General features: G+C 44.3%; 1 protein-coding gene and 1 long non-coding RNA gene across 4 annotated transcripts; one reads left to right on the top strand and one right to left on the bottom strand.

Moving 5' to 3' along the window:
• Nucleotides 1–2,995: 2,995 nt before the first annotated feature.
• VPS37B (VPS37B subunit of ESCRT-I) lies at nt 2,996–17,072 on the bottom strand. The gene is made up of 4 exons (XM_053994111.1): nt 16,889–17,072; nt 8,959–9,130; nt 8,280–8,362; nt 2,996–7,173 (listed from the first exon to the last, which is right to left on the bottom strand). The coding sequence occupies exons 1-4, from the start codon at nt 16,991–16,993 to the stop codon at nt 6,670–6,672; spliced, it is 864 nt and encodes a 287-aa protein (XP_053850086.1). The 5' UTR covers nt 16,994–17,072; the 3' UTR covers nt 2,996–6,669.
• Nucleotides 17,073–17,379: 307 nt separating this feature from the next.
• Nucleotides 17,380–20,147, top strand: LOC128816365 (uncharacterized). Of its 3 annotated transcripts, none has more exons than XR_008439868.1 (4): nt 17,380–17,441; nt 18,911–19,001; nt 19,495–19,599; nt 19,846–20,147. It is a non-coding gene; the product is annotated as an uncharacterized LOC128816365 (long non-coding RNA). The 3 variants fall into 3 exon arrangements; XR_008439867.1 differs by lacking the exon at nt 17,380–17,441 and adding an exon at nt 17,678–18,294; XR_008439866.1 differs by lacking the exon at nt 17,380–17,441 and having other exon boundaries at nt 17,678–19,001.
• The last annotated feature ends 871 nt before the right edge of the window (nt 20,148–21,018 follow it).

Raw genomic sequence — 21,018 nt, 5'->3', positions numbered from 1 at the left:
ATATATTTGCTGGGAGACTGACGTCACCCAGCCACTCACACCATCACATTTCATCCCGGAAATATTGATTAACCAGGAATGCAAACTTTTAAACTCTCACTACCCTAAGTCTAGCCACAGTCCTACTTAAAGGATTCGTTATATTTAAAGAATTCAAAAATAAAATGTGGCTTTGAGATTGATGCTGTGGCTAAATGGAACTTGTTTACCCCCACTGCTGTCACACTGATTTACTTAAAACCATCCAGGCCAGCATAATCAAAAGTCTCAAAAAGTAGCAGCACAAATAAAATTAAGCTCTATAAACCACTTGAAATGTAATCTAAGTTAATTTTTGTACAAAAAATATTCTTACTGTCCAGTCTAATTTTTTTTTTCTTCAGTCCTATACTTTTTTGGAAAGTGTTTGCTATTTGTAGCTGACGAAAATATCAGAATGACAAACTGTGTGTCTGCAAAGGTTTATTTTGAGATCCCATCAAGACATCCTGTTGTGCAGGATCCAATTTGTTAATGACTTTTAAATACCATTATTGTGGCTCTGGAGAGAGGAAGATCTTTCACTTCATGTGCTCCTGAGAACAGATTGTGCTCAGTACCTGTAAGAGAAGCAGTGGAAAATAACCAAGTTGTGAAATAATCCATCTTCTGCTCCCTTCCACCGAGGTGAGTAAAGTACAGTTTATTTTTTCTCGAAGCAGCTTTCAAGCAGGCTGTTATCACAGCCCTCCTCTAGGCTTCCTCAGTAGCCAAACCTCCAGTGACCACAGATTAGCTTGAACACCAGCACACAGAGCAGCTGCAGCTCAGCAACAGCAGCAACAGAGAGCAAAGTTAGCAAAATACAGGTGTCAGATCACTGGGGGCAAAAAGTGCACTGAAATGAAGCACACAAATAGAAAACAGGCTGGTGCAGGCTCTAGGAAGTCAGGTAAAGAAACCAAACCACAAAACTTCTGCAAAAGTTTTTAAGAGCCCTTGAAGCCACAAAAAGCAGCCACTTCTTTGCAAGAAAAGTTATTTTTCTGCGGTGCCCAACCGGGCATGAATTAGATGAGTTTGGGCAGCACAGTATTTAGGGATGGTATTTCCTGAATGACCCACTCAGGAAAATGACTGGGGTAACCCAGAAGCACCAGCTAATCAAATCATTTAAGAAATGCTTCGTGGAAGTTTAACTTGCTTTATGCAAGTTTAAATAAAAACAAAAAAATACAAAGCTGATCCAGATTCCCCTCATACCATGTGAGACAACACACCCCAAAAGGTATTTCCAGCATTTTCTCCTCAGCCAGGTGGTCTCATTCCAGTGCTGAGAACTGGAGCCACGTTGTCACCTCCCATCTTCTGTGACTGGCTCCCTTCAGGACTAGCAAAACAGAAATTAGCTCATCCCCAGCAGTGGTTGCTGGAATAATGTACAGTTTTAAGTGCACGTAGCAAGGTGTGGGATTGTGTGGTGAGAAGGAAACATTTTTAGCTTTGAAGGAAAAAATAATTCCTACTCATCACCTACAGGAGTGCAGAAAAAGCACCTTTGAGCGGTTTGGAAATAAGCAGTATTTAAAAAATAGCTTTTAGCTTACAGCAGGCTCCAGGGTATACACTGGCACATCTCCCAGCCTCAGCAGCCTGGATTTGTCCTGCAGGTAGGGGGAAAAATGGAGAGTGAGGCTGAGAGCCCCGCACAGGCTGCCCAGGGACAGCCTCCTTCAGGGACAAGGTGTCCTGGGGCACAGCCTCAGCAGGGCACCTCCAGAACTTCAGTGGAGAGCCAACATCTCTGAAAAACCCTCAAGGAACATGCCCAGTTCCTGGTGACTGAGCCTCTGAGGGGTGAAGAGGCAAAGCTGTAAAAGCCTGGCATGGGGGATGATTAATGTACAACGTGAGGGGACTCAAATTACAGGAGCAAGGGCGAGGGAAGGACCTGCACAGCCCCCAGAGCCACCTCCAGGGAAGGGACAAGCCAAGGCCACACAGACACCGCAGCGTGTCCCCAGCACAACACCTTTTATTGTGCCATTTCGCTTTTCTGTTTCCAAAACACAAGAGCCACCTGAGTCCCTTCCCTGGCAAGGTCTGGCCCTAGCAGGTGACAGTGCCTTTGCACTGGGAACAATCCCAGCCAGAACAACCTCCTGGGACACCAAGCACAGGGAAGGGCCAGCAGAACCCCAGGGCTGGAACAGGCACAGCTGGAGCCCCACAGCTCTTCAAGCCACAAAACAGAGCAAATTCTTGAAGGGCCGAGCTGAAGAGCTGCAGCTTTTACATAACACCTTCCCCTGCCCTCGCCCACCTGCACTGAGTCAGCAGAGCAGCTTTTCCTCATCTGCACTTTCCCTTTTCTGCAGAAGGTGATCCAATCTCTGCAGCCACCACAAAGGGAACGGATCAAGGAACAATTTAAAAAGGGAATTTCTTCCCTGATCGCTTATTCCCCACTAGGATTTCTATTTTGCATCACTACTAAAGTGACAGATATCACAGAAAATTACATCAGGTCTTTTCTGCCCTCTGACTCATATTCCTAAATAACTCTGGTTGACTCATTTCTCCTAACTTGGCTGATAGCTGATTTTCCTCTCTTAAAAAAAGAAAAGGCTTTCTCCCTCCAGCCTTTCCAGGTGATTCTGAACATTTCCACTAGTTAATTATAGGAAATTAGAAGAAAAGCAAAGGGGTTTTACCTGACAGACAGCCCACCTACCTCATTGCCCTGATTACAACACGTGAAATCTACTGTGAGCAAACCCATACTGTATCAGCTCCATACAAAATGGACTCGTTACATCCAGTCACTAAAAACACAGCCAACAGATTTACTATGAATAATTAAAGCATTTTGCAAATTTTATGTTCTACATCCACCTACAACAGTGTTTATGTTGCTACAGAAAAAAAAAAAAACACTATTAGGGTTGAAAATCATTAATATATCATTAGTATCAATCAGCAGCAGGACTGAACAGAGCCACGAGGGGACAGGACACCAAGAGATATGCTATTTTATTTAAAATCAGAACACAGTAGATAACAGAAAGACTTATTATGCAAACAACTCCACTGTATGTTTCACAATTTGCTCGGCCTATAAAACTGCCCCTTCTGAAGAGAGTCCAGGATCACACAGAGGAACTGTTCAGGCACAGGACGACTCTGCCCCCTCCGAACTCCGCGTCCGCCACGCAGCTCCACGGGAGGGTAAGAGAACTGTTGGTCTGAGCTCTGTGATTCCAGTTTGAGAGGGCAGAGAAGTCCCAGGAGAGGTGGAGACCGAGGCTGTGGAGGGTGGGGATGGTGACCTCGACCAGGCAGTGCCCAGGTGCCTCCTGGCATCCCAGGGCAGCTCCTGTTCCCTCCTGCAGTACCGAGGTGACCTGTCTGGATCAGCTGTGCTGGAACAACCAACTCCACCTTCTCTGGGAGGCAGCTCCGAGTGCAGTGAGACCAGCCAGGAGCCAGAACTGCTCGCTGCAGTCCCAGCTCCAAGTCCCAGCTCACAGAACTGCACACAAAAGACTGGCACAAATAATGCTGCCCAAAGAGAGCATTTCCAATGCTACCAACACTCTAAAGCCGTGTTACACATTGTATTTAAAGGATTTTTCTCCACTCCAATTGCTTTGGGGAAGTATATGCTATTTGTAGCAGACATCAAAAATCCTTTATATATATATATATATAAATTTTTTTTTTTTTTGGCAAGCATCGTGATCCACCCCCTCTCAAGTCTCAGCTTGCCTATGGCATTTTAATCTCACTATCTTATAAACAGTGCAAATTAGTACAATTCTAAACATCCTAGCCAGAGCAGAATTAATTTATTAGCTATAACAGAACAGGAGAAGCTGTTGAAGGGCAACAGGCTGAAAGCACTGACACAGCTCTTGCCAGGTTAGTGTTTCGTCAAGTTTGTTGCTGAAAGGATTGAACAGCTTTCCACAGTCATTCTTCTCCTTTACCCTTGAACATCACCAGCAGTCAAGTAAATATTTACAGTTTGTGTGCACACACACACAAAATTAATGGCAAAACATTTTCCATGAGCAGCTGGACTTCAGTTATGAGCTTGCAATAACTGAAACATCACATTAGTTACATCAGCTATGTTCAAACTTACCCATCAGTGAAGGCAACTATAAGCTTACAAATAGCAGATACAGCTGTTTTTTCTGAAGTATGAGGGTCAGTTTTTAGTAAAAGTCAGTGCTCTCGAAGAGCCCTTAAATTAGAGTTAAGCAATGGCCATTCAAATGATAAAAATGCTAATATCCTAGAATTACAATCACAAGTAGTGATCCTAAGGCACATCAGCCACATGCATATGCAATAATGCATTGTTTTGCTTTCAGACAAAAAAATTGCATTAGCTTTGTCTGTATTTAGTGTGCACAAGAGGTTGTTTTTAGATAAAGTATCCCTGAAAGGTCATTGTTATCACAAAAGGTACCAAAAGACAGAAGATTCAACAAGTAGTAAAAATATTTTTGGACTACTAATACCAATAAAGTCTGATACATAAAATGCAGTGCAAATTCACCATATACTTATCTATCACCCCCATCACTTCTGAGGATTTCCAACTCTCAGAAAAAAAGTTGGCACTTGATAAGTGTAAAATATACCTGGTTGTTTTTATGAAATCTTAGTAAAACTAATTTTGGGAGTGTTTTAGAGTTTTTGTGTAGCAGGCTCAAAGTATGAATTTCTGTATTCAGACAGCACCCTGGTAGCCCCCACCCACTTTAATTCTTTCTAGGACACAAACCATTTCTACAGCAGACTCATGTTTAGCATCCAGATACAACAGCTGCCACCCAAATACCAGCACTAACAGCACAGCAAAGTTACTTTGAAACGAGTCATAATTAACCATGCTTTACACAAAGCTTCAGTGAGAAAATAATACCAAGAAAAGATACCACACTATTAAAAAAAAAAAAACAACCACATCCTGTACCATCACTAGATTACAGAAAAAACACACTTTGCAAACAAATCCAATGCACATTGCTTCACAAAATCCCCCATCTATAAAAACTTGCCAGACTTACACTGGGGAATTGGTTCAGATGCCAGTAACACTGACCAACCTTCTGCCCTGTCTGCAGAAGGCAAACCAAGCCAAATGACCATATTCATGTTTTCAGAATTGAGAGCTTCCTGTTATGAGCTTAATTTCAGATTAGTATTTGCTAACCACCACACTCCAGAGGAAATGATTAAGGGACAATCCAGGACTTACATAAAGGAAAAAAAAAATAGATATTCTATTCTGACTGATGTTTGTAGTACAAACTTCCAAACAATGTAGTGCATTCCAGCACAATGATACCAAAATAACTGAAATAACCAGGGGCTTTGACAGCTTCTGATTGATAACAAATTCACAGACACATTCTGTGCAAACAAGTGTCAAAATTTGCCTCCCCCAGTGCTGGATTAAAATACCAGCATGTGTCTGCACCTTAGGCTTCAAAAGTCACATTGAGAGTGAAATCTGAGCTGCCCTAAAAAGCCTCTCCCATCCAGTGGCAGAAGTTAAGAACAGATTCTGTAAGATGCAAACAGCCACCATGGACTTCAAAAGGCTTTTCTTTTTTGTCTACTTGCAGAGAAACATTAACTGCCAATTCCAGATAGATACACATGCCCCAAACTGCAAAACTAAACTAAATGGAAAAGTTAAAAGTAGCTCTGCCAAGTGAGAGACAGAGTTAAGGTATAAAATGAAATTGTGGAAATTCAAGTGGGCAATTACATGTGAAAATCCAGTATTTGATTAAGAAAATACCCTGCCTAGATTCCTGGAATCACATGGTAGCAAAAGCTAAGCACCTGTGTAAAAAAATCATTTCTGTATCCAAGGTGTGGAAAAGGAGAGAAAAACCAACCATTAGAAAGAGTCTTAATAGGCAAGGAAATAAAACTGCCTGGTAAAGTGTCTATAAAACCCTAAACTGGCTCTACAAACAGTTTAGTTGCATTTCAAGAGACCAGGACTTTGAGGGTATCGAGCTATTTAGGAGTGGGAGTAGTGCCTACTTTGATTACACACTAAGGTAACAACTGAAATGCAGAAATGAAACTCTTGTCCTTTTCCCTGCCTAAATCCCCCCAAGGTGTTCTGACAGGAGTTTCAGCTCAGTGAGCTCTGAAACCGCCGTGCACCTGGCCCTGGATGTGAAAGGATGCCAGGGGGGGTCCTGTGCACACCCCTTGCCCAGCAGTCAGGTATGGTTGTTACCATCTCAACACTGTCACAGAATTCCTTAGAGGGACAACCAGCTCCCCGTTTGCAACACATACATCCAGCTGCCATGGGAATACATCAGAACAGAGGAGGATGCTGATTTACCATCACTGAGGAATTCAGAGCACGACTCTGTTTGTAACGTCAGCAAATCCACTGCGAGTGCCTTCCCAATTTGATGGATTTACAGAATTTAGACCTCATCACCTTCCTAGGAGAACCTCGTCATCACTGACCTTTGCAAACAAACATCATCACATTTAGCAAAGCAACTGCAAACCTCTGTGCCACAGCTCGGCCTTTGTGCTCCATTGTGCAAAGAACAGAGGCTTCCCATTGCCTACAGCAAGTCTCTGATGGGGGAAAAGGAAATATAAGCACCAATACATAAGTCAGGCGCACCCAAATATTTACTGGAGGATAAAGCCGGGATGTGGCGGAAGGCGAGGTGGTCTTTGGGGCAGAGGTGGAGGATAGGGGGGGACAAACTGAGCTGGGTATCCCGGCTGTGCCGTCTGACTCGTGGGCTGAGCTGCTCCCGGCCGGGGCGGGAGAGGAGGGTACGGAGCACCTGGGTAAGAGAGAGCTGGTCCTGAGCTCATGGCTGCGGTGAAGGGAGTGGGGAAGCGTCCTGCCGGGCCTGAGGGAGGCGGCGGGGGCGGGATCCGCCGCGGCACCACCGAGGGAGGAGGGTTTGCATCCGCCTTGTAGGGATCGGCAGGGGCTGCTGCGGGCTCGGCTGCCCTCGGCTGCGGCGGCGCCTGAACCTGAGGAAGTCTCTGTCCCTTCAGCACCATTTCCTGCAGCTTCTCGATCTTCACCCGGCGCAGGTGAGCCAGTTTCCTCTTGCTCTGGTACTCGTCGATGAAGGAATCCAGTGGTATTTCACCATCAAGGAACCTTTCTGCCATATTCTGTCAAACACAGAACATTCTCTTAGGAAACAGCCTACTGCAACAGAATCTAAATGGCTCACATCCCAAAAATAGCAGCATTTTGCCTGTGATTTTCCAGCTGGCATATGGAAGATGACTGGCATACTGAAGAATTCTGAGCAGAACTTTTAGTTATTACTCAGAAGCACTGAGAGTTAAATATCACTTTTGCATAAATTTATACTGAAGTAACAGCAGTAAAAACATCTGAATCTCGCTCTGAGTGTTCCCCCGATCACCAGAAACGGGAACAAACCAAGTCCAGCAGCTTCCCAGATTGCCAGCTAAGCTGAATTACAGCTCAGTGCTGCCTGAATGCCAACAGAAACACTGGGAACTCTGTGAGACTCAGCACAGAGATTATTGCTAAGTCAGGCTTAAGACTCACCCTTATTTGTGGCTTTGGGTAAATGATGTTTAATGACTGAGTGCTGAACAAACATAAAATCACAAAATTCAGCTTGTCCTGGGAATGTCTTTTTACGATCACAACTCAAGGCTAATAAGCACATTTTTTTCCTCCTAATTAATTACAGAAAATTCCTGCATGCAAATCAGCAAAAAAAACCAAACACTCCCATTATTCTGCAGTCACACCACCCTTCAAGCACTTTTTGTCTCAGGAAGTGGTGACCACTGGCACCTGCACAGACACACTGAAATCACAATGGAATATTTCACCAGAAACACTGGAGGAAAAGCAGCACAGGCACAGGTTTTTTTATTAGGCTACTAATTGACATTTATTATGAAGGAATACATGTACCAGGCAAACCCCACTGAAAAAAGATTCCACATTTTTAAACTCTACACATTTGAAGGCAAAGCCAAGGAACTAAGAGGGTTTGCCTATCTTTTCTAAAAGAGTACTTTCTTTCTTGAACTCAATGATGTTAAGAGTAAAATATTACTCAGATAAAAAAGAAATAAAATTGCTGGAATCAAATAGCTGTTGCCTGAAGTTCAAAGTAGAGACAAGACCATATCCTTAATCTGTCACATGCTCAACTCAGCACTGCAGCCATGGACACTGGAAGGTTCTGGTGATGGGTGGAAGTGGCAGAATTGGGGAGCTCTGTCCTTACCTCTGTGTCCTCCTCAATCTTCGCCCCCTCAGTCTGCAGCAGTGCCAGCAGGGTCTCCAGGGAAGCATTACTGGATTGTCTGTCTGCAAAGGCACAGGAAGGACAGAAAATGACAGCTGGCTCTAAGTGACCTGGAACTACACAACAACCTCCAAGGCACATCTGCACAACCAGCAGACTGCAGCTCTACACAGGGTGATGCACAGGAAGAAATACATTAACAAGTTCAGGAATATTGTCAGAGTGCTAAGAGCTGAAATTTAATTCCAATTATATATTTCTAATATTGAAAGCACTTCAGCAAGTGCAGTACCAAATGTACACTATAATTCAGTATGAAAGTTAAATGTAATATTCCATTTTATTCATAAATAGTCACTGAAAATTCAAAGTGTTTTGCTCTTTAGCAAGGTAACTGAAGTTGATAATTTAGAGAAGAGTAGGTCAAGAACAGGTAGGTAACAGGAAGAACCCACAGTATCTGTTACTAGCTGTGACAGTCACTTAATAAATCATCAGACGTGTGATCTATTTCAGCACTACACAAGAATGACATTTCACTTTGTACCCTAATTCACACAGCTAAAAATGAGATGCCAAAAACCAAACAACAAACAGGCAAACAGATTTACATTCACTTAAAAACCAGCAAATCATAATTGTCAACAGCCAGCGTTACCTAGTTTTGTTTTCTTTATCTGGTATGCTTCAAAAAGAACTTGCAGCTCTTGATATTTCTCAGTTAAATTTGATTTTAGAGACTCCAACTTTGGCTGGTACAGGAGATTTCCCTCTGCCAGACTGCGGTTGCTGGCAAGAGTCATGTCCTTGCTGTGCTGAACATTTTGGGCCTGGACATAAATTAAAAAAAAAAAAAAAAAAGAAAAGTGTGTGAAATGACAGTGAAATTATTAAGCAATAAATGAGACTTTGAAAACTTTTAAATAAACAAAAGTATGTAAGAATTAGTGCTGTGGTACTGGATCTGCACCTGATGAACAAATGATGAAAACTGACAGATAAAGCAACAGCTCTTGAAAAAATCTGAATTCCAGCAGTGAGATACAATGAGTGCAGAAGAATATCATCCCTTATCTTGTTAATGTGTAAAAAATAAGGATTGCATTGTGACTGTTCCTCCTCCAAAATATTCCCCAACTGTGTTACACCAATGCTGGATTGATGCCAAAACCTTCATTTTTTTTTTTTTTCAGTTTAATCCTTCTGCTTAACAGTTCCTAGCCTAAAGTGACAATTCTCACGCACCCAAGATTCAGCCAGATTCCAGTTTGCTCACACTCACACATGCACATGATTTTATCAAGAGAGCCTTCAGGAGCTCTGGGAGAGCTGAGTGTTTGGAGAAGTCTGCCCTGGATGTCACATCAGATTCATTAAAATATTCAGACATCAAAAGGAAAAAAAAAAAAAAAACAAAAAAAAAAAAAAAAAAAACAAAAAAAAAAAAAAAAAAAAAAAAACAAAAAAACAACCAAGGGATTTAATTTCAGATTCTCAGGCTGAATCAACAAGTGGAATAGTCCTCCCAGGGCACAACAGACTAATTCTATTGAGCTGCCTTCAAAACCAACAGGAGTTTGGTACATTTTTGTGACCTCCTCCATCCATGTGTCCCCTCTAGTCCAGGTTATCCCTGTTCAGCTGCAGCTGCTCCCATTTACAGCCCCTGCAAACAGAAGCACAGACCTTGCTCCTGCCACACTTCTGGGTGGACACAGAGCCACACCCCACAAACAGGAAAAGAGGAAACCCAAATGAGCTGTTTAAAAGTCCCAGAAAAGGTCAGCATCAAAATTCAGGTGTTTTTCCAAGTACAGCAACTGTCTTTGAGAGCAATTACTTCCTTTTGCAATATTTATATGCTACTTTAATTTCCTAAATTCAAAACTCACTTGGTGTTACTTAAACACTTCTGTCTCCAGATATTGCTCTTCAAAAACCAAACTTTACTCTCACCCTGTTCTTGCCAAATCACTTAAGAACCCAACAACAACCACCAAGGATAATGCAGAGTCCTAAATTCTACATCAATCCCAGTTCTACTCCAAGATGTGAAATTCAGAAATTACACTTTCAATATTGTTTTGTCTCCTCAAGCCTAAATAAGCATCCAGCCCTATGCTTGTGTTTCAGTGTGGATCTCTTCAAAGAATAAGAAGAAAGTTCTTACCTTTGAATTTAATGCAAAATCATTTAAATTAAACTGGTTTCCATTTGTTTATTCTCATATGATCCGATCCTGTTAGTACTGTTGCTTTCAAAAAGCTGAAGTCCCCTTGTTTTACATTTTTTGAAAAAGAATTATGAAGGGAGCTAAAATACACAGGGTTTAACAGCTTAATTAGTGGCATCCAACTCTTACCAACCCCCTGCCATCACCACAAGCCTTGTTACTGGCTGCCTCCTGAACTGCCAGCCAAGGAGAATCGTGTGCAAAAAGCTTGATGGGTTCTGGTGCCTCTTTCACCATTTTAATGAGCTCACTACTTCCTCACAGCAAATTCAGTATTTTCACTGCTTGGGAGGCTGATATTCTCATGTCAAAGCAGGTGCACAGTCAGTCAGGAGAGACCAGTTTAATGAGTGAACTTTGATCTCTCTTTTAGGATGAAGAAGATGTACATTTACCCAGGGCAGGAAAAAAGCCAGTGGACACAAACCTATAAGCCTTTCAAGAGGACAAATACCAAGAAAAGGAAGCTTTTAGTATAATCATTTATAGCAAAGAGGAGGAGGTAGAACTCCAGATAAACAGAGTAAGAAAAGGCTTCCTGAAGTCAGATGAGACTTTAGTGATGTCGTCCCTGGCTCAAGTGTCAGAATACTTCTCAACAGGACCAGGAAGGAAGAAGCAGCAACAAATTCCTCATCTTTCATAATGATCTGCTGAATAACTTCCCTTTTAAATAATTTCAAATAGGTGAAGATGAGTAAATATCACTATGAAATTATGTATCTGACTTGTAAAAATAAGAAAAAATTGATTAATATGACCTGCCTACATCTAAGGCAGAGTGACATCCTGTCCTTTGGATCTGATATCTAATAATTATGGACTAGACAAAGCTTTAGCAAAAGTCTTAAAAATACTTGTTTTAAACTGAAGAAGTTATGGTATTTGCAATTGTACTGTAAGTTCTAGTACTTGAAATTACACAGGACTAAGCTTTCTCCATACTTGAGCACTTCTGAGAAGGGCATATTTTTTCTAACAGAAGTTGATCAAAAATGGTAATTGACACTTAATGGCGAACTAAAATGTCATTCTTGAAGTCTTCACTTCCAGCATTGGTCTGTGTCAAAGTTCTTTTAACAATGCACACTTGGAGAGATGAGAAACTTGAAAACCAAAAAACTTGAAAACCAAAAAAACCCAAAACCATGAGAAGAACCAGTTCCTCAGATACAAAGCAAACTTAGGAATGATGTTTAATGAAACTTAAGGAGGAGCTGGTGAAGAGCCATCCACTCGTTTCAGGACATTGAAACACTTCATGTCACTGAAAGAATTTTGAAGTCTTTGAATTCTGTTTCACAAACAGAGCAGATATAATCCCAGAGTGATGCAACTTGAAAACAGTCACAATCTATAAACCAGAATAATCTCTGTCACTCATATTAAGATCTGTGTAAACTGACTACAGCAACTGTTCCACTACATTTGGAAGTTAGTTTGAGGAATCAGAAAGCAAACACTGTAAAGTCTGCCTAAAGTGTGCTGTAGAAAAGCTTTCTAAAAATGAGTAATTTAAAACTACCAAAAAAAACAGCTGCAAAATCATCCAAGGGTCAAAGGCACAGTCCAGCATGAGCAGTCTATTAACATTATCAGTGCAGCACAAAGCATGCTTTCAGCATCCATTCACAGCTTTCCACAAGCCTAAGACAAAGGCTGAGGAAGGAATAAACCCAACAAAAGGTATTTTGTTGTCACATGTGACAAAAATGTGCATTAGCAGGGAACTGCTCCTGCGCTGGTTGTTCACCTGCCCACTGGAAGTGCAAGGAAAAAAGTTATTTAGAGATAAAAGCCAGGAGCATGGGAGTCCAGCAGAATTCCTAACAAGACTCTTGAGGTCATGAGCACTTCAACAGGCAGGAAACTGTTGAACTGTTAATCTGAAACCAGATGAAAATACCAGTCAGAATCACGAGACACAGTGAGACAGGACAATATTAAGGAGAATATATGACTTTTTTTTTTTTTTTTTTAACTGCTAAGCTCTCACTATGAATTCTGAATGGGACAAACAAGGCAACCATACTGAGCTGCTTATAAGGGGATTTTCATGGTACAAGGATTGCTCACTCCTGAGCAGAGCACTCAACACCAAGCTGTGCGGCAAGAAAACGAAGCCATGGACACACGGAGGTTATTAAAAACAAAAGCTATGGTTTATGCAGCACTTCAAAATTTCAGCTGCTTAAAAAATGAATTTCTTTAATGGACATAATTTGAATAACTTTACTCAAGGATTTATTTAATAAGCAATTCCAAGAGCAGGCAGCAGAACTGCTTTGGGAATTTAGAGTCTACTACTTTTATGAACTGCAGCTTTGTTTCATCCCACTTTTAAAAAAGGGAAAAAAAAAAAAGCTGGATAAAATTAAACCAGAACTAGTACTGGCTTAGCAACATTCATACTATAAATGTTGATCCCTTACTCCAAAATAATGCAAGCAAGAGTTATTTGTGTAAAACGTCTCTGAGAAGCGTCACCCTGGTTCATCTCAAAGCACATTTCCAGAGGAGCTGTCTCCTGAGACACTGAGCAATCCTGACTACCCACAAAGTCCATCAAGAGCTGCTCTAATTATAAGCTTGCTCTGGCCAGCACCACGGCGAGGAGTCTCTTGGTACCTTCGAGAAAAAGTCTCTTAAGGAGCTATAAATAAAAAGCAGCTTTGTGTGGCACCGTTTTAATTGCTTTATACATAGGACACGTCCACAGTAGTTTTAGATTTCTCCAGCCTCTACCATTCCCACGTTCTCTTTCACTTACACATACTTGTAAATTAAGAAGAAAATATGCAGTCACACTGTGGAAGTATAAAGATGCACACTTGGAGTGTCAAGTTAACCCCTGAAACAGGAGCTGACAGGTGCAGAGTAGGAGAAGAGACTTCTTTTACAAAAGATTTAGGAGTGCTTTTCATCAAGGACTCGTGAATAATAATACACCCCCTAACAACATCTGTTCTGTAATAAATATTAAAACATACTGCAAAGTAATTAGATTGGCTAAATTTAGCTCTTCTGATTACTTGAAAATGACAAAATAAAGCTTAGAAGGTAAGCTGCAATTCCTAGACATTTCTTGCAGAGGCAAGACACTCAGCACTGCAATTTGCACTCATCAGACACAGATGGGTTACTCATTTGATGCTCAGCTAGAAGAGAAAAATCTGTAGTTGTCACCAAGTCTAATTCCTAACTTTGCAACTAAATTTCATGTTTGGCCAACAAGAACATGACCACTTGCACAATGTGGTTTTAGGACAGGAGCAGGAATCCAAGAAATCTGGGCATGAATGCACATACTTTAACTTGGACTTTCTGCCCTGCATGATCTGTTCAATCAGCTTTTGAGAAAAGGACCATGCTCAAAAAACTCCTTTTGTGCTTGCCAGTGTACTCTGAAATGCTGGAATGAGAAGAAGGCAATACATTTCTGACTTCTTGATTTCACATAATTAAGGTATTGAAAAGCAAACAATTTTTGGCCATGGAACCTTAGCAGTCAGTAACACAATACTGCACTGTTACAGAAGTGATGCTCCAGGAGATAAAAAGAAAATTCACTTTCACAGGGAAATTCATCAAATCATCACCAGTGTCAGGTCACAAATTCTCTCATCTCTGCTTTTTAGGGTTATCTCACCAGGACTGACTTCTATAAACAAATTATTTTTATGACCCTGCCATGGCAGGGGGTTTGGAACTAAATGATCTTTCAGGTCCCTCCCAACCCAAACCATCCTGTGACTGCCAATTTCATGAAGATGGATGCTGCACACGCACTGGACATCAACCTGAAAGATGATTAAAAAAACCCCTCCTCAGTTTTAAAAGACTGGGAGTACCAGACAAGCAGCTTCCTTCCTTTTTCTGGCAGACAAGATGTTCGTTGTTCAAGCCCTGCAAACCCAAGCTCAGACAGGAAAAGCAGCAGTTCAGCCCTGATGCCACAGTGTCACCCACCTGGGGACACACGTGCAGGACGTTCTGGGAGCACATCACCCCGTGGGCACTCACAGACACAGACACACACCCCCACAAATCCTGCTCAAATGTCACACAGGAATTCATTCCCTCTAAGGCTGGAAGTGCCTATTTTTAGCTGTTAGCAAGAAAGCCAAGTGGTTTTTCTAAATCCTCCTCCTCTGTGAACAAAACATTGGGGTTTGAGCTGGGTTTCCCTTGCAACAAGGAGAACAAAGGGTTTTTTCAATTGTGGGATAATCAGCTTTAACCAAGTTTGCCACTGAAAATACAAGTGACCTCAGAGAAGGGATTCGGGAATCATGATTTAATTGGCATGTCACAGTAAAATTAGGAATTTAAGGACTTTGGAATAACCCCACAACCTGGATACATATGGACTGACAGCCAAGCAGCAGTGAAGTCACCATGGTGCCTCCTTAATGGTCAGGATTTCCCTCTCTCCCTCTTCCTGCCACACACTTCCCAGTGAAAACTCAGGTCTCAGCAGCACAGGCAATAAGCAATCCAGTCAAGGCAAAAACAGAAGGAGGAAGAAATATTCAAGCATGGCCAATTCCTTCCAAGATGGGTAAACACATTTCTAGTTGAACAGACTCCAGTAAAAGCCTCCACCTGCAATAAAAGAGGATTATAGAAGACAGCAGCACAGCCGTGTTTCCACACAGCCTGAGCACCTTCAAACCTGGCCACACTTTCCAAACACCACAAAATATTCCCTCGGGCCCACAGAACTTTACTCTACAATTTAAAAGCCTTAAGATGCCAACAAAAGAGGAAAACCTGAGGGTCAAATCAAGAATTCTGGTTGTGTAGAGAAGAAGGACTTTTTCTACTGAGGTCATGAGGTTTTCTGTCACTTCTGATCTACAGTAAGTCCACACTGACAAATAAATAATAATAAAGAGCCCACCGAGGCAGGCCTTGTGCTCGTGTCCCTTGTCAGGGGTCACACTGGAGCCAGCAGCACTGCACCCCTTCACATCTTCACCAAGTTAAGCCCATTATGACCCGCTGAGTTTCCTTAAATAGCTTTTATTCAGCGGGGTGCTCCTGCCCCCTGCACACCACGGCCTCCAAAAGCTCTCTGCATGCTCTGCTTTCTACAGCACCGCCTGTTTCTTCTAAGTTCTCAAAATACAGGCTTGCACAAAAAGTTGTTATGGCTGCCCCACTCTCAGAAATCTATTGGCACAAAGTTCAAAATTTAAATTGTTGCATAATGCAGCAAATGAATTCCCCAGGACACCTCATCAACTCAGCCCCAGCCTTCAGTGGGCCTCTCCATGTGTAATACTTTGATAATTTGGCTTGAGGTGATTGGGAACAATTTCCTCAGAAGCACCAAAAGGGCCAGAATCTTAGTTTGAGAGAACACAACTATAACTGATTTCACTTAATAAACTAAGCTCCTTTCTCAAGAACACGTTGCCACTGTTTTTCTTCCCCTGAGGCTTTTGTCCTCTAATTTAAGAAAACAAAAATCCCCCAATAAATACAGGACCCAGAGAAGCAGAGCACATTTTTTTCTTTTCAAGTTTTCATACATATAGTTTCATCTTATTTGCTCTTATCTGACTAAGAGTAAGATTCTTTCAGGGACATCTGTGGCCAAATAAACCCAGAACAGTCTCGTATCTGAGCTGTAACACCCAGTGTCCACTGGCACATAGAAAAGCCAGTTAAAGGCAACCACAGCCAGAGAAAGAAAACAGGCTCCTATTTTGTTTTAAGAATCACAGATCCAAAAGCACGACTTAGAGCCTGATGCACTGACAAAGACACTTCAAACAGGCAAAACAAGCAGCAGAAAAGCCTGACAGCCCCGGCTGCGCCCAGCATACCAACCGAGGCACACAGAAATCTCTTTCACATTGTTTTGAATTCACCCTGGCAAAATCCTTCACCACGGCCAAGGCACAAAACAAGGGCTGTGCGAACGCAAAAAGCTGATCCCACCTCCGGGCCGCCAGAGTCTCTTAATTCAGCGGTTGGAATTGATTTAATTTCGCGTTTTCAGCCCGCCGAGCCCTCACCCCTCCTACGGCACCCAGCGGGCACCGATCCCCCCGCCGCGGGCCGGCGAACAAAAGGCCGGGAGGGCCGGGGCCGGAGAACGAGGGCCGGGGGCGGCAGGGAAAGGGGAGCAAGGAAGGGACCGGCAGCGCTCCCCGCAGCCCCCGGGGCTCCTCACGCACCGGCAGCTTCACGGCGGGGCCGAGACCGCCCGGCGGCTCCGGGGAGCGGGGAGTCATGAACCCCCCCAACACCGAGCGGCACCGGGGGCGGCGGGGACCCCCGCGGGCTGAGGGGGGGGGCGGCCCGAGGAGAGGCCGCGGGCGGGGAGTATGAGGCAGCCCCTCACCTCTTCCATCTCGCGGGCCATGTCCTGGAGCTGCTCCTCGTCGTCCAGCAGCGCGCTGAGCTCCTGCAGACTCAGCGCCTCCAGGCGCCGCGCGTCCAGCGCCATCCCGGCCCCGCTGCCGTTCCCGCCCCGGCCCCGGACCGGAAGTGCCGCCGCGGTCTCGCCCCGGCCCGGCGGGCACCGCCCTCAGCGCCCCCTGCCGGGGGGGCGTGTCGGGGCGTACCACGGGGGCTGCGCGGCGGGAGGGGGGCGCTGCCGGACGGAACCAAAGGGGCCTGGGGAGGGGGGCCGCGGTGGCTGAGCGGGCCCGGGCTGAGGGGAGCCCCTGTGGGGGGGGGGTGAAGCCTCTGCGAGGGGTCTGTGGGGGCAGCCCCTGTGAGGGGGTGAAGCCCCTGTGAGGGGTCTGTGGGGGAGCCCCTGTGAGGGGGTGAAACCCCTGTGAGGGGTCTGTGGGGGCAGCCCCTGTGAGGGGGTGAAACCCCTGTAAAGGGGTGAAGCCCCTGTGAGGGGTCTGTGGGGGAGCCCCTGTGAGGGGGTGAAGCCCCTGTGAAGGGTGTGTGGGGTGAAGCCCCTGTGAAGGGTCTGTGGGGGGAGCCTCTGTGAGGGGGTGAAATCCCTGTGGGGGGTGTGTGGGGGAGCCCCTGTGAGAGGATGAAGCCCCTGTGAGGGGGTGAAGCCCCTGTGAGGAGTCTGTGGGGGAAGCCCCTGTGAGAGGATGAAGCCCCTGTAAGGAGGTGAAACCCTTGTAAGGGGGTGAAGCCCCTGTGAGGGGTCTGTGGGGGCAGCCCCTCTGAGGGGGTGAAGCCCCTCCACGGGCAGAGCGCCAGGCAGAGAGCCCCGCACAAAGCGAACTTTGTGTGCGGCGCTCACGTGAGGCGCTCGGGGCCCTCGGAATCCCGAGGGATCAGGCACTGAGGTTGGAAAAGACCTCTGAGATCATCGAGTGCAGCTTGTGACCGATCACCACCTTCTCCACCAGACCACAGCCATGAGTGCCACGTCCAGTTGTTCCTTGCACACCCCCGGCGATGGGGACTCCTTCCCTGGGCAGCCCTTTCCGATGTTTTATCGCCCTTTCAGTTAACAAATTCCTCCTGGTGTCCAGCCTGAGCCTCTCCTGGCCCAGCCTGAGGCCGTTCCCTCTCCTCCTGTCCCTGTTCTCCGGGAGCTGTAAATTCGGAAGGAAAATCAGTTAGATTTAACTCGCATTTCCTTACCCAGGGAGTAAATCTCAAAAGAGTGATTGCGTTATTGTTCTCAAGCCTAAGCTGAGTACTTATTTAGGTTAAAAATAGCTAAAAATCATATCTGGCCAAGCTTTGGTGCTAGGCCATTTCATCCATCTTAAGCACTTTCTTCTTCAACAGTGAAGGTCAATACATAATCCATCAAAGATGTGTTTCATGGTAAATTTAAATACTTTTGAAATGCAATGTAGTAAAAACTGCGTCAATTAAACCACCATATATTTTGTTCTTCTGATTTTTATCAGTCATGTCACCAGCACTGGAGTAGGCAGTGTGTGGTAACCCTTAGGAGCAGCAGCTCCCCAATTACTGCTGCTGTTAGCAGAGCTGATAAAGGCAATTATGCCTGGAAACAATTAATTGTGTTAAAAGAGCCTAAGTTACATGCATCACTTGGCATGCAGCACCTTCCTGGCCTGCTTTTGTCCCTGCGTGGGTGTGGGTGTGTGTATTATTTCCGTGTGTATAACTCTGGAGAGAGAGCCAAAAGGAGCCAGGAGCCAAGGGAGCAGGGGAGGGAATGGCCACATGGTCCTTGTCCTTTGGAGTTGATATTTTTGATCTAACTGGGGGAAAAAAAAAAAATCCATATAGTGACCAAATACAATTCTGATGCAATGAAATTGCAGTCACACTCAGGAAGTGACCCAGCAGTTCCTGGCAGGACACTGTGATGACGTGACAGCTTTATGGTTGTTCTTTTGTCCTATAACTAAACTCAGCTCCCCACACCTCCCACCCTCCTGAAAACCTTCTTTGTCATTATTATCCACAGGGAATAACGACCAGCAAGGTGACCCTGCTAGAGGAAGCCTTCCAGCCCTTTTGACAGCTGGGTGCAGATCCGAGGGTGTGCTCAGAGGGAGGTGAGGGCGCGATGTTTGTGCAGCAGGAAGCTGAGCCGAGGGTGGGGAGAAGGTGTTCAGTGATACAGGCATGTCCCAGTATCACAGCACTCACCACCCCAGCACACCTGCCTGCTGCAGGTATGTGCTCTGCACCAGGTGAGTCAGCAGCCGTGCCCTGGGCACTGGCAGGGCTTTGCACAGTCACCACAGCCCTGCCTTCTCTTTAAAACCAGCAGATAGTCGCCCTGCCAACACCATTCCACCGTAGCCTGTATTTGCACATGCCCATCAAACAGAATTACAGCCACGGGTTAAACCTGCTGTAAATCTGCACATGCAAACACTCGTATAGATATACACACATGCAAACAGAGGAATTAGTTGAGGGGTTAGGAGAAGCCCTTTCTTCCCAAGAACATTGGTAATTTGAACTTCATACCATAACTAAATAAATGGTTTGGGGGGAGTGTGGTTCAGAAGAGTCTGACTCAGCTTCATGTTGTAAATCTAGTTTTACCACTGCCTCGCTGTGTGATCCTGAGTGGAGTTCTCAGATTCTCTCAACCGTGGTGCCTTTTGCTGAAAAAGTGGGATAATAAGAACTGTTCAGTCACAGGTAAGAACATAACTAATTTGTGCTCAAGTACAACATACATTGAAAATACTGCTTCTCCCTGGGTGGATAATTTGGGTTCTGGTGATGGTGGAGAGGAGTCTGCATTAAACATCAGGGTTGCTTTGGAGTACTTTGGTCAGCACCTGCATGTAATTGAGTTCTCCAGTTGTCCAGAAAAGCAGCTGAGGCTGAGACACGAGATAGAAGTCAACTGCTTTTGTATAATTATATTTTCTATTTGGACAGGTAGGAGGGTGCCTTCCCGTTCTGCAGTCTTCATGGAAGATAAAGGTTTTGTGACAGCACATCACTGGGACAGGATATGAAGGATTGCAGATAAACCAGGATTTTGGGCTACAGGGTTTATCAAATATTGCAGTGCTGCAGGCTGGGATTTATCATCTCCCCAGGCTTGGTTCCTATTTGCCTTTGCTGAAATCCTTTTGAAGGGTGACAGCAATCGAGTACATTAGAACTGTAAGCAGGCAAAGTACAGAAGTCAGGCTTTCTTATTACAGGAGAAATGGAATAAAAAATTGTGAAGATTACAGGGGAAACCATGTCATGGTGAATAAGAAGTCAGGCTCCAGTCTTGGGGAGAACTGGCATCCAGACTGGTTTAAATAAGATGCTAGATTTTTTTTTTTTTTTCCTATTTAAACTTGATCTTGAATTTCCTCCTGTTACCTCATATCCTTTTATGGTCAGTAGCACTGCCCTCATGCATATTTATTAGATTTAGACATATTTTGCAAGTCACCTTCACATCTTACTTTCTTTTCCTGGACAAACAGGTTGGTTATGTACACATTGGATTTGCAAATCTCATCTCTGGTGTACATTAACCCCTATTAGTCTGGTTGCTCAATGTGCAGATAAGTTTTGGGGCTTATTTGCAATTTAACTTCCTTCTGTATATTAAGCACAGCCCATACTTCTGTTTAGTTTTCACAACCCAGATTCCTTCACACATGGACATGACCTGCATATTCAGCATCCTGGCAGAGAAACAGCTGTTCTGTGTGAGAGATCATTGCCCCTGCTGTCTGAGAGAGAGCAGGAATTAGGTGTTTGTAATGTACTCCTTCCTTTCAGGGAGCTGCAGGTGTCAGAAAAGCAGCAGGTTTATTTACCTGCACTTATTTTCTTTGCCTTAAGCTCACAGTGAATTTGGAATAGAAGAGGCAGATTTTATTTTTTCTCCCCAGACTAAACCACATCTCTGTGTTTGCTTGTGGCACTTTCAGACCTGCTGAAGGCCTAGAAAGTGCAGCCACTGAAACACACAGTTGGTTATTGAGGCAGAGGTTGGTGTGGCAGGGGACAAGTTGTTGGAATAAACACAGCTGTGTTTTTTTGTTTTTTTCCATCACTGTGTGATCATTTACTGGGTCAGTCAGCCACAGACCCTGGCTGTGC

Source organism: Vidua macroura, chromosome 18, assembly GCF_024509145.1.
Source record: "Vidua macroura isolate BioBank_ID:100142 chromosome 18, ASM2450914v1, whole genome shotgun sequence".
NCBI classification, from domain to species: Eukaryota; Metazoa; Chordata; class Aves; order Passeriformes; family Viduidae; genus Vidua; species Vidua macroura.
Note: the sequence above shows the minus strand (reverse complement) of the source record. Positions and strands in the feature narration are given on the sequence as shown.